Source organism: Monodelphis domestica, chromosome 8, assembly GCF_027887165.1.
Source record: "Monodelphis domestica isolate mMonDom1 chromosome 8, mMonDom1.pri, whole genome shotgun sequence".
Taxonomy (NCBI): domain Eukaryota; kingdom Metazoa; phylum Chordata; class Mammalia; order Didelphimorphia; family Didelphidae; genus Monodelphis; species Monodelphis domestica.
In genome coordinates, this window is record NC_077234.1 from 160,533,987 (window position 1) to 160,547,835 (window position 13,849).

Here is a 13,849-nt window from a genome sequence, read left to right on the forward strand (position 1 = left end):
ATCCAAAGTAAGTGAGTAACCACGGGATGAGGGGCAAAATTAAAACCCTGAGTAAATACTGACATTAGGTTTAATTTGAATTGGGCAAGAACAGCTTCAGGTTAATACAATTTAGCCTATTTTAGAACTCAGAATTTCCTCTAATATGGTAGGTTATCTTATATTTAGGTGAGGATCAAATCCTGGCTATGATAAGTGTGTCAACTATTGCATACGTTTAGCAGTTATCTAGATGTTCTGTACAGGAGTACCATTTAGTACTTTCTTAGTTAAAGCATCCAAATTCCGTCTCTTAATTTTGTTCAATCCCAATTCATTCCACAAGTCTCTTTTACATTCATTCCTTTTCCTTGACAATTACCTTTTATAAAGCCCCGCACCCATGAGTTCCTTCTCAGTGAACAAAAACAGGTCCCTTTTTGATGGTATTTTGCCTAGTTTCACATCCTGGAGTTCCTGGTTTCCTTTAAGACTCAATCCAAACATGGTCTATAGAGAGAGCAAGCATCTGAAGCAGTTGAGTAAATGGGGGCAGCTGAGTGTCTCAATGGATTGGGAGTGACCCTGGGCAAGTCACTTAACCCCTATTGCTAGCCTTTACCACTCTTCTGCATTAGAACCAATACACAACAGTATTGATGGAAGGTAAGGGTTAAAAAAAAAAGAAACATATTAAGTGGGAGGTCAGGTGGCTCATGGATAGAGAGGTAGTCCTGGGATCAAATCTGAGGCAGTATTAAGTAGTCACTTCAAATACTACCTCAGATACTTCCTAGCTGTGTGATCCTAGGCAAGTCACTTAATTCTAGTTGGCTAACCCTTCTAGCATTTCTGCCTGGAACCTATACTTAGTATTGATTCTAAGATAGATGGTAAAGGTTTTAAAATGTTTGTTAAAGGAATGGTTATAAATAATATGAGTAGAACATAATATTTTTCAAGGTTAGGGTTATGCTGACGATAGCCTACTTTGTACTTAGATACTATTCTGGTTACTCTGGCTTAGATAGGTTCACTTTGACTCTCGCTCTAGCCCAGGGCATCTGTAGTTTTTTATGAGTGGTATGCCAAGGTTCTGACCCCTTTCTGCTGTGCCCAGGGGTTGGTGTTATCTACTGACTCACAAACAGATACTGACCAAGTGAGAGCTGCCAACCAGTGATATTGGGGCAAAGTGGAGAGGAACCACATGGGTTTTCCCAAGCTAGAAAGGGAGCATGTGGTAGCTGGCAACTCTCACAGATTGGAGGCACTGTGGTGAAAGGGACTATTGGGAGAGTGACCAGTGGCAGCAGTGCTCTACATGCCATTGAACACTGGTTCACATGCCATTGCTCTGGCATTCCTGTTTTCTGACCCCTGTTTTAGCTTCTATTTTGGCTTCTGACTATGAGTTCAAGCTTTCAAAATCTAAAGCTAAGAGGTAGGTATTTGGAAAAATAAATGTTCCCTTGTATATCTTCAAGGCTTTAGGAAAATCGTTATTTAAAACATTGCACTTTGAAAACCTAATAATAAGTATTGCTAGTATTTATGTAGTGCCCAAAGTTGGACAAAGTGCTTTGAATATTTTAATCTTAAGGGGTAGGTACTATTATAATACTCATTTTATAGGTAAGGAAATTGAGACAGAGACAGATTAAATAACTTGCTCAGGATCACAAAGTTAGGATCTGAGAAAAGATTCACGCTCAGATCTTCCTGATTCCAAGTCCTACATTCTGTCTATAGTGCACTACCTAGATGCACCAAAGTGAAAGTCACCAGAGTCCAAGGATCATAAGAAATGAGGCAGTAGTTGGTAAATGAAGGAAAGAATGCTAGCTGGAAAAAATACCATTGTGGCATTGAGACCCTACTCTAAAAGTCCTCAAACTTTTTGCTGCTTCTGAAACCTTTCAGTAAAAACAAAAAAACTCTTTTATTGGAACTCATGCCCCAAAGACTTTTAAAATCATTTCCTTAAATGTCCATTACTAACTTCATAAAAGGTAGTATAGACAATGAAGTAATATCAGTACCGAACATATATGCACCAATGGTATAGCATCTAGATTTTAAAAGGAGAAACTAAAGGTGCTTAAGAAAGAAATAAACAGTAAAACTATACTAGTTGGGGGGACCTCAATCTTCCCCTATCAGAATTAGATAAATCTAACCAAAAAGTAAATAAGAAAGAAGTAAAGGAAGTAAATGAAATTGTAGAAAATCTAGATTTAATAGCTACCCAGAGGAAATTAAGTAGGGATAAAAAGGAATATACCTTCTTTTCAGGAACACATGGAACATATATAAAAATTGACAATGTATTAGGGCAATGATGCAAACCTTTTAGAGACCAATTGCCCAAAATGTGACCCTCATGTGCATGTGATCTGCCTTGTTACCCCAGACACAGGAGGGATGTAAGGATGATATTATAAAATAAGTACTGTTTTATTAATTTAGAGATAAGAAGTAATGTGGCTGGCTTGAGAAAAGAACTAAAGTTTGAAGCAGAGCCGAAAGAGCATGTTAATTTCAGATGACAGTTATAACTGTTTTTCTGTCAATTACTCGCTCTGGCAGTTGGGGGTTGGTATCTGGCAGTTGGTAGAGAAACCCTGTCAGAGATTCTCTCTCAGGGCTGGAGGAGGTAACATCTTTGCCTCTCTCTCTGTCTGAGGGAAAGATCTAAAGGAGATCAGTATTTTCCTTTCCCAACTTGGGAAACACTATTGAATATCTATTGTGGTTTTTATAGATTGTTTAACTCTTAGAAGACCAAAGAAAATTCTAACTTGATTCTTGTTGAGACTCAACCAGCTAGCCTTTGCTATTTTATAATTTGGAGGTGAAGTTGAGATTTATAAGGATAATAGCTGTAGTGTTTATTTAGATAGTATAAATTTGGGTTAGTCAAGATCAGGGAGGATTAGTGTGGCCTGTGAAACACAGGAGAAGAGGTTCCTTGTGGAACCAGGGAGTTTATTTGAGTGGATTTAGAATTCCTTAGAATTAGAAATCCTTTATTTATCCTTATATATTTCAATAAATACTTTATTTTTATAATGAGTCTCTTTAGCATTCTTGTGCCTGGTCCTGAAGGGAAGTTCACATTTGAGCTTCACTTCATCAATGATGATACTTTTGATTACCTCTATCAAAAGTATCTGAACAGTTTTGAACCTATATTGGAATAGTTTTTCTATCTAATTTGTGTAGCTCACTATTCTTATTCTTATTCTTATTTTTACGCCCTCATGTACATGTGACCCCAGGCAAGAGAAGGAGGAAGTACTCTGGTAGGGCTACTGGGCTGAGGAGTGGGTCATGTGAGAAATGGGGAACAGCCCCCTCAGGCACACATTTCTATAGATTCACCAACTTTACAACCAAATGAAGAAAAGCAGAAATAATAAATGCAACTTTTCCAGATCATAATGCAATAAAAATTATAATCGATAGGGGTTCATGGAAAGGCAAATTAAAAACTAATTGGAAACAAAATAATCTAATTCTTCAAAATGGGTGGGTCAAAGAACAAATCATAGAAATAATTACTGATTTCGTTGAAGAGAATAACAATGAGGAGGCAATATATCAAAATGTATATGATATAGCCAAAGCAGTACTCAGGGGAAAATTAATATCCCTGAAAGCATATATTGATAAAATAGAGGGAAAAAGCTGATCAATGAATTGAGCATACAAGTAAAAAAAAAACTAGAAAAAGAACAAATAAAAAATCCCCAATTAAAGGCTAAATTGGAAATCCTAAAATTCAAAGGAGAATTAATACAATTGAAAGTAAAAGAACCACTGAATTAATAAAGTCCAGGTGTTGGCTGTATAAAAAAAACCAACAAAACAAATAATATTTATAGGGCACTGGTTAATCTGATTTAAAAAAAGGAAAGAAGAGAATCAAATTACCAGTATCAAAAATGAAAAGGATGATTTCACCTCCAATGAAGAGGAAATTAAAGCAGTCATTAGAAGCTATTTTGCCCAATTGTATCTGATAATCTAGGTGAAAAAGATAAATATTTACAAAAACATAAATTGCCTAGATTAACAAAAGAGGAAATAGAATATTTAAATAATCCCATTTCAGAAAAAGAAATTAAATAAGATATCAATAAACTCCCAAAGAAAAAATCCCCAGGGTCTGGATTTACAAGTGAATTCTATCAATCATTTAAAGAACAATTAATCCCAATACTAAACAAATTATTTGGCAAAATAAGCAAGGGAGAATTCCTACCAAATTCTTTTTATAACTCAAATATGATGATGATACCTACACCAGGAAGATCAAAAAAAGAAAGAAAATTACAGAACAATTTCCTTAATGAACATTGATGCAAAAATCTTAAATGTCCATTACTAATGGTACCAAACACTATAACGTTTATTTTTTAAATTCTATTTTCTGGTAGATTTTATTCTGAATATACCAAAGTCAGAAAAAACTTAAGTGAGAAGCACATGGCTATCAACAAGTGTTATAGCATTTAGAATATATTGGACATGCTATCTCTATCTCCTGGCTTCCTTTAAGGTCCAGTTAAAAATCCCACCTTCTCCAGGAAACCTTTCATAATTCTTCTTTATTCTAGTGCCTTACTTCTACTGGTTATTTTCAAACTTATTCTGTATATAACTGTATTTGCACATAGTAGTTTGCATGGTATCTCCCCCATTAGACTGTAAGTTCCTTAAGGGAAGGGATTATCTTTTACCTTTCTTTGAACCACCAGCACTTAGCACATTACCTGACATATAATAGGCACAACATTTACTGGCTGACTGACTCTTAAGTTCTTTACAATTACTTTAATTTTCATCAGTCACTTTTTCCTTTTAACATTAAAAAAATTTGCATTATCTGGAAATAACTGCAGCTCTGTCAAAATCACATAACTTCAAAAACAATTTAGTAACGTACACTCTGTACATCAGAATCAGAATCATAATTGAAGATAGATATAAATATATTTGCATTTTGTTTCTGTTTGTTATTTTGTACTTGAACTGAGTCCATGGATATCTATTATATGTTAGAGATATCTTATTGATGAATTCCACTAATTATTCATAATGGGAATTATCAAATTATTTTCCACATGTCTTCATCTCACCCAATTATTCAAAATGGGAATTATCACAAGGTATTGTAAGGGATTTTACCTAGAACAGGAACTCCTGCAAACCAGAAAATCATACAAGGCAAGCTAGAGCAAGGAGGATTCTAGAATGTGGGGGAGGAGAGGCTGTTGCTTTTCCCTAACAGTCAGGAGAGAGCCCAGAGGGTTTTCAGTCTGGTTATTCTGGGGTGGACCCAAAGAGCCAGTGATTCCCTCTCCTGTGGACCTTCCTTGAGATTCTGCTTATCCTTGCGGCTGTTGCTACTGTATGGATGTTCAACAGAGCTTCTGCTCTTGAAGAGCTTCTGCTCTTCTGCTCAGCAAGACTGCTGCTTGACCCAAAGAAAGGCTCCAGTTGTGTGAGATCTACTTTGGTCTTGTTCTTGCCCTTATCAAACTTTCCCTAATCTTAATTAATAATTTAAGGAGTTAGTTTAGAATAGTTAGAGGAAGTTATGAGGGTTTAACCTCTGATTTGTGGTTAAAGTTAGTTATTCCCTGAACCTCTTTCCCTTCTCCCTTTAGTTTAATAAACCTGTTATTTTGTTATATATTTATAGTTTTGAACCCTTATTTAACACACATATTTCAAAGGGGCTTTACTAACAGTGAAGGAAAAAAAAAACCTAAATGAGTACAATTTTACACATATTGTGCAGAGGAAGACCAATAACAGCTCACTGGACTTCATATATTATTGAATGCACTCAAGGGCTGATTCTAGAAAAAGTCAATTTTTCTTTCACATCATCCACATGGACCAACAACCAATGGTTCTTCTCACCATCTGAAGGCACATTATTGGCATAACGAGCATGTCAGACAAGTTTTCTGTGTGTCTTTCCATTATTATACCTTCTTTCACTGAAGAACTCTTAGGACTGTGAAATTCAGTTTGAGAAATTTTGACAGGCAGAACACTGGGCATGGAATCAGAGGACCTTATGCTCAGGCTCAGGGACTCTGGATAAATTACGTCATCTTTTTGAGACTCAGTACACTCATTTTGCAAAATCAACAAACTGGGCTACATTGATCTCTAAGGTTCCATTGAACTCTTAAATCCCATGCCTCTACTCCTTTTTAATTCAAGAGTGAGAGGCAATAAGATAACAGAGGAAAGACTATTTGATACAGTCAAGAGAGAGGTGAATTCTTACTGCTGCTTTGGATACTTATGAGCTCTTTGATAAATCATTTCCACCATTCTAAGCTTTGGAAAACTTCTCAATGTTGGTGTTAAGAGCTTTGTAAATCTTAAAGCTTTACAGAAGTTAGAGTTATTAAAATGTCCTCCTATAACAATTGCCCACTGTTAGGTGGATATCGGTCTGCCACCTACTTCTTTCCATCACCTGTGTCCAAAGAAACAGTTTCTTCTCCCTTCTGTTACTATGTGTATGATTGCTTAAAAATGAAAATAACTATTTCTCTGGGAGGAAAAAAGTATGTAACTGCCACAGCTACATGATAAGCTAAAAGCTCTTTGCTCTCCATACCATTTCACTATTACCCTGCTGGTTACCATTTTATTCCAAATCTACTCATAGAATAAATTATTTACTCAGTAAGAAAGATATTGTGCATCAAAAAGTATTTTACAACTTGGAATTCTTTTGCATGGTGAAAGGTCTTCCTATAAGATGCTCTACAATACTTTCATTTTCTGTATTATTTACATAAGTGGGCATTTGGGGGCAGGGGAAGATTCAGTTAATGATATTTTTGTTTTTAAAAATTCAGGAGTCCATATGAAATACTATATCTTGTTTGTGAGACAGATATTCTTTCTCCACTCACCCTCAAAACCCAGGGCATATTCACCATTTTACATTTGTCATGCCAGTTGGAACAATTTAGCACATTTTTTATGCCTGACTGATGAAATGACTTGTTAAGTTTTAAAACCTGGATATATCTTACTCTGAATATAAACACGGTAAGAACAGGCAATGTGAAAGTCCAATTTTTAAAAAATCTAAGATTTAAGAACATTCAAATTTTTGTTCTTGTAAGTTCAAACCATTTATTTGAGTCCTAACTACATAATGAAAGACAAACAAATGGCTTTAACTTACAGAGGGGAAAAAATAGTCTGCTCCCTACATTTCTGCAGAAAGTACCAAGAAGATTTGACAAATTTTTATAGCATAATTGTGATTAAAAGAAAAAGAATCCTCTTCCTTAAATTTTAGGTCCCTCTAAAAAACAAAGTGAGAAGGTAAATTATCAGCTCAGGTGACATTTGAGTTCCAAATAAGACATATCGAAGAAAAACCTATAAATGGCAACCTCTATGTTTCTGGTCGTTCTGACATCAAAACTCATCCATAACTCTGAAGGCAATGTGTTCTATAGTCTGTAGCCATGACTAAGAAATTCTTGCTTGATCAACTTTAACTAGGAAATCCCTAGATAGTACACCACTAAATGGCAGAATATTAGATCCTGCTATTATTTTATCCAGAATCCAATTCTCATCCTATCTACTTACTGCCTTTAAGATCTTAGAACTGATACTGATTGATAAATTCATCAGAGTATAATGCCCAAATAGTTATAAATGTCTGGTTTATTCTATGAAAAATAAAATGAGTATTCCACAGCCATTTCACTTTTAGGTAACTGGTTTGCCTACTGGGAAGGGAATAAGTATTAGTCCTATGAGTACAGATGATCTTAATTAAAGATCATAGATTTTTTTTTCTTGGTCTGTACCTGTGATTTCATTGTTATACTGGACTCCCAATGAGCCAACTTCCTCTGCCAATCCAGACAAGCAAGTGTTCTGCATTTTATATTAGGGAATTGTCTGGGGGCTCAGAGAAGTTAATAATCACATGACTGGTAATTGATTCTTAAATGAGGCCAGAGTTCCCAATGTTTTTGTATTAAAGAGTTATTCTATCCTTCATTTGAAGCTTCACAATCAACTAGGAGAGAGCACTATGGGTACTAACTAATGGAGAAGAAGAGTGTTTGACTTCCTGTACTGATGGGATTTCCCTTTCTAATTAATGGGAAAATGAAGCTGACAGAAAAATCTCATGGCCTTGCTCTTCTTCCTGGGTTTACAGGCCACAGAGGAGGAAGCACGCCAGCTTTGAGAGCTTCCCCCTGTCACCTGGTATTTCAAAGACCTGAGAAGCCACAACAGGGAATTCAGGGGCATGAGTAGGCTGGATTAACCAGACATCTGCTAGAGTCAGCTTATACCAACTCCAGAGAACTGCTAAAGTTTTAGTTGAAGCATTTATACACCTCAAAAATTGGCAAATGCTATATTTAGGGTTTGAGTTATTTTTTTGTTGTTTGTTGATTGTTTAGACCTAAGAAGGTGATGGAGAGTATGTGAAAGAGACACATTCATCATAAAATTATGTCCTATTTTTTTCCCCTCTGGAGAACCAATAGTTAAACATTTACCAGATACATTCCTGAGCGTACATAAGTCTAATTATCTTAAAATCTCTACTATTCAATTTTTCTTTGGCGTCAGAAATAACTGCTGTACACTACATTCACAGAATAAAAATGATATACAGTAAATAGTAACCTTTTATTTTATAATATAGAAGAGGCTGATGAAAATTAGGATAGAAAAGGGAAGAAAAAAGTAAAAAACCCTCTAATAGAAAAAAGATAAATAATTAGTAACATTATACCAAATTCATCTTCTGCCTATTAAAATAACGATATAGGATAAAAATGGAAATATTGTTGATGAGAAAACTTAATTATTGGACAGGTAATTCTTGAGACAAATTTTCTTGAAGGTGCAAAACTAAAGAACTCCTATGAATAATCAATGTGAAAATCACTACCATTACATTATGTGGGGAAAATCTGCATGGTTCAAACACCTGTGGAACTAAAAATGTAAATACCAAAGAAATTGTAAGTGAAGAAATTATATATTACATATTGAAGTCACATATTTAAAGATATTAAACATCTACAATGGAAATATACCCCAATAAACAACTTCATGAATCAGTGAGTAAAGGAAATCATTTTTAGAAAGTCATTCTAGGCAGAGTACAATAAGTCCAGGTAGATGGACAAATAAGCTTAACTATAATATTTTGAATTGAAGGCTACAAGTGGGAAGGTGGAATAAGGTAATCGTGTGCTTGCCATTTAATAGCTTCTGAAAGCATTAATGATTTAAGATAGGAAAAAAATAGTCTTCATTACCATAGTTTATAAATACAAACTTTAAAATTAAAAATGGCTACAAATATTCTTATAATCTACATGGATTTCTTTAATAACATTTGTCACTTTCAGTAACCCTTTTGATATCAATCTTCTTGAAAGACATCTAATCATTTGAACTTTGAATTAACCCCATTGAAAGGAATTTATTCTAGAGGGTCTTATTTTTCCTTTTAGTCCCCATCACATGACTTTTATAGATGATTTTGCCCAGTCAAACACTGAAGCTGCCTGGATAAAAATGTGACTTTCTCTCACATTCAAAGTTAAAAAAACAATCACATACGCCCCATGGCTTGTACTGGGTGGCTGGTCTAATAGAAAGTCACATTTTTTTCTTACTTAACATCAACTCCCAAAAATCATACATGAGAGGAAAAGTTATTTGGGGGGAAAAAAAGCTAAAATTTGTATTTGAAGTTATTTCCATCCACTGTATACATTTTATACTTTCTGATCTTAATAAAGTCAAATATGGAGATTAGTTCATTAAGTGTCACTAAATGTTTTCTGTTCTTTTTACCCCATAGAAGCACTTTCAGTTAATAAGTTATCTAACTCAGTGTGGTAACTTCACATAAAACACTGCATCAATTGCTGAAACTTACCCACCACTATTGTTTGACTTGATTTAGAATCCAAATTCTTTGATGCTGAAACATTCACTGAAACGGTATTAAAAAAAAAATTAAAGAACTAACCAAGTTTCGTAATTAAATCTAAATAATCTGGGCATGACAATGAATAAAAGCTATTCAAATCAGGCATGATTACAACATTTCTTTACTTATATAAAGAAAACAAATTTCCAACTAACTCAGAATTTAAAAAGAAATTAAATCACACTATACAATGGGACCTTGAAAGGTCATGTGGCCCATTTCTAGCCTTTAAGAAGAAACATATTCCAAACTGATAAGCATTTATCCTCTACATTTTAAAGATGAAAAAGTCCCTTCTCAAATATTCAGTGGTCCTTTTTTGGTTTTCCCTCACACAAACTGATGTTCTATAATGGCGTGTGTTTGTGCATTGTTTTTCCACTTTAGTTTTACTTAATCCATAGCTTTTGTCTCTCCATTCTATTTTGTATTGACTTTTCTTCTAGTGTAATACTGTAATTTAGGGTAATTGGGCAATTTAAATCAAAAGCATTGTCTACATCTCTAGCCACTACCCTAACCCAAGAAGCCAAGTGTCATTTGAGATTCCATTATGACCAATGGCCCTTGTTTACAGAATGACTAGTTAGGCTTATTTATAGTCTGTGGCAACAAAAGAGTATTTTCTCAATGTATTCTTTCTTAGTAATCTGACCTAGTTGACATGTTCCTCAGGCTTTCCATTTATGGGTGGTTTCAGTAGCCCTTTTTGTGGAGAAGGAAATTGGGAAGGGGGTGTTCTGGATCTGTGATTCCAGTCATCCTAACTTAGTAATGTAGAAGGAAGGGAAGAGAAAGGAAAATAAGCATTTATTAAGCACCTACTGTATGCTAGGCGCTATGCTAAGCACTTTTACAAATATCTCATTTGATCTTTAAAATAATCTTATGAAGATGTTATTATTATCTCCATTTTATAGTTGAGCAAACTGATGCAGAAAGAGGTTAAATGACTTGCCCAGGGTCATACAGCTAAGTTAGTAAGTGTAAGAGTTCAAATTTGAACCTAGTTCTCCCACATGTCAGGCTCAGCACTCTATCCACTAAACCACCAATTTCCCTTTACATATGGAAGCTACAGAACTTAGAGAGTTCCCTAAGGCACTAAGATGTTAAGTGATTTATGTAGAATTCCACAGTTAGAAGCTATAAGTAGCAAAACTTGAACCCAGGTCTACCTGACTCCAGGGTTGGTCATCCATCCACTAACCTAATACTGTCTCTATTTAGTAGCTCATGCACTTGAGAATCAATTTCATTTTCTTTAACTGTTCATGTTTCCAACAAAGAAATTCTCTTCCTTTTCTCTCCTTTCTTCTCCCTCTCCCTCCCTCCCTCTCTCTGTCCCTCTCTCTCTCTCTCCTTTCTCTTTCTATCTCTGTCTCTGTTTCTCTCTCTCTCCTCTTTCTGACTCTCTCTGCCTGTCTCTTCCTCTCTCTCTGTCCCTCCCTTTCTCCTTTCTCTCTCTCTGTCCTCTGTCTCCATCTCCTTCTTCCTCTCTCCCTCCCTCCTGTAATGTGAGAGACATTCCTCTATCTCCTTTAATTTATGAGAAATAAAGATAGCTGTTTCTCCAATATTTTGGAGCCCATGATATCTGATTACTATTGCTGTTCAGTCATGTCTGACTCTTCATGACCATTTGGAGTTTTCTTGGCAAAGATACTGGGGTGGTATTCCCATTCATTTTATAGATGAGAAAACTGAAGCAAACATAGTTAAGTGACTGGTCCAGGGTCACGAGGCTATGACATCTGAACTTTCCCCAAAAATATGTATGTTTAAAAAGGTATAACAATAAATCATAAGGGGCACGAGAAAGGTCTTATTTAAGGCTAAAATCTTCCAACAACTTTTTCTCAAAAAGAGCATGAATCCCATTATAATAGAATTTCCAAAATAATTTATGTTGCCCTTTTAACTTTTCTTTACTCCCAAACCCATCTTCTTTAACTCCATCTCTCCTTACCTATCCTTAATTTCTATTTCTTAAATCTAAAAGCCTCTGAACAAATTTGCTTTTTTATTCTTTTGCTCATTTCTAAGTATATCTCTTTCCTTACAATTTTCTCTTTTATGTTGTTGAATAGGAATAAATATTCATTGAGATAGTAAGTTATTAAATTTTAAAAAACATAATCTATAAATGCCTAAGATGTTGGAGTTATGTTTTTTAGGTGATGTATTCTGGGCCTTGAGTGAAGAAGATCTGAGTTTGAATCCTGCCTGAGACAATTCTTAGCTGTATGATCCCAGGCATGTCACTTGACCTCAGTCTGCTAAAGTTTCCTTAACTATAAAATGAGGCTAAAAATAGTATCTGCTTCCCAGGTTTGATAATAGGATCAAATAAAATAATATTTGTCACGTATTTGGCAGACCATAAAGCATCATTATATAAATCCTATTATTAAATTATCATTTAATTACATAGAGGACTTGGGCACAGTTGAGTATTTAACCTCACCAGAGATACTGGGCAGTTCTTTGACAAGGAATTACAATGCTACTGCAACCATGGAATAAATGCAGACCCCTCAACTCTGTGGCAAAGAGAATCTCAACTGCCCTAATAAAGCCTAAATGGCATCAATACTCTCCCCAGATGGTGCATTATTTTATACCTTTCATGCTGGGAAACCCCATGACAAATAACTGAGAAATGTACCAGAAAGAATTCCTAATAGCATCCTGCTAAATAGAATACAATAAATTAGATGGATTAATCTAAAACACTGAACATAAAGGCATTCAGGCTTGGTTGTTACAGCTACAGCAATCTTGACTATGTTCATGAAAAATGTGTTCTAGAACGAGGTCAAATATAGCTGTCACAGTAAAGAAGTAAAAATATAATCTCTAAAGTATGAATATGCTCAGAGAAATATTTCTGAGGTTAATAAATAAGCAAATGTGTTACTTTAGCTCATGAACTATGTCAAATTCTGACTGAGTCTATTACAGAAGCTTACTTTGTATAGTTGGTACAGGTACAGGTACAGGTACAGGTAATTTGGTTTCTGAAGTCTGCCTTGAAATAAGTTTCCCTGAAATGGAAAAATGAGAATAAAGGTTAGTAAGTGTAGACTTAAAGAATATCCTTTGATTGCAGAATTAAGAGAATATTTTGTCTTCTTTAAAATTTAACCTTTGCAATGTTACAAGTGTTCAAAGCTGACAGACTCTTTCTTAATAACTCATTTCTCTATTCTTAAAAAAAGAACCTCACCACAAAAATCCAATGAATGGCACTAAGTATACAAGGATTAAATTTTTTTTAAAAGCACATAATGCTAAATACCATTTCTCTATTCAGTGACAATTTCTAAAATAAGATAATAGAAACTCTCAAAGTCTCTCTTGTGGTGGGGAGAAAATTCCTGCTTCATCATCAAGCCAACTTTTTCCAGTTGGTAGGGAAGTCAAGCATCCCCCATCTTTGACATCATAAGTGTGAGGAGAGAATTAAACTCTTAGTTTATTTTTAATGTGTAATTAATCAGCAAACTTTAATCAAATTAAGAACTTCAAGCTATCAAGTAAGAGAGCTCATAAGTCACTTACTAGTTCACAACCCCAAAGATCACAAGCACTGCCCCCTACATTGGGCAGTGCTAGGCAAATTGGGAGGTTTTGATTGGTTCCCATGAAGTGGGAGAGAGACTGGAAGTGACATGGAAAAAGGACTATAAAAGGTGAGACCAAAGGACAAGATTCAGTCTTTGCTTCCTTGGTGCTTCGGTGAGGAGACCCTCTCTTGGTTGGTGCTTCAGTGGGACACTCAGTGTGAACTCTGGTGAGATTCTCAGCAGTCTTAGCCTCGTGTGTGCTGAAGGTTCT

General features: G+C 35.1%; 1 protein-coding gene across 6 annotated transcripts in view; it reads right to left on the reverse strand.

The window, feature by feature from the left end:
- DZIP1 (DAZ interacting zinc finger protein 1) overlaps positions 1 to 13,849 on the reverse strand; it is a 108,087-nt gene that overhangs the window by 36,557 nt on the left and 57,681 nt on the right. For all 6 annotated transcript variants that reach the window (XM_056807520.1, XM_007501387.3, XM_016424967.2 and 3 more), the window contains exons 11-12: positions 12,982 to 13,056; positions 9,956 to 10,012 (exon numbers count right to left, since the gene is read on the reverse strand). In XM_056807520.1, coding sequence (XP_056663498.1) covers positions 9,956 to 10,012; positions 12,982 to 13,056 — 132 coding nt within the window. The remainder of the gene's footprint in view (positions 1 to 9,955; positions 10,013 to 12,981; positions 13,057 to 13,849) is intronic.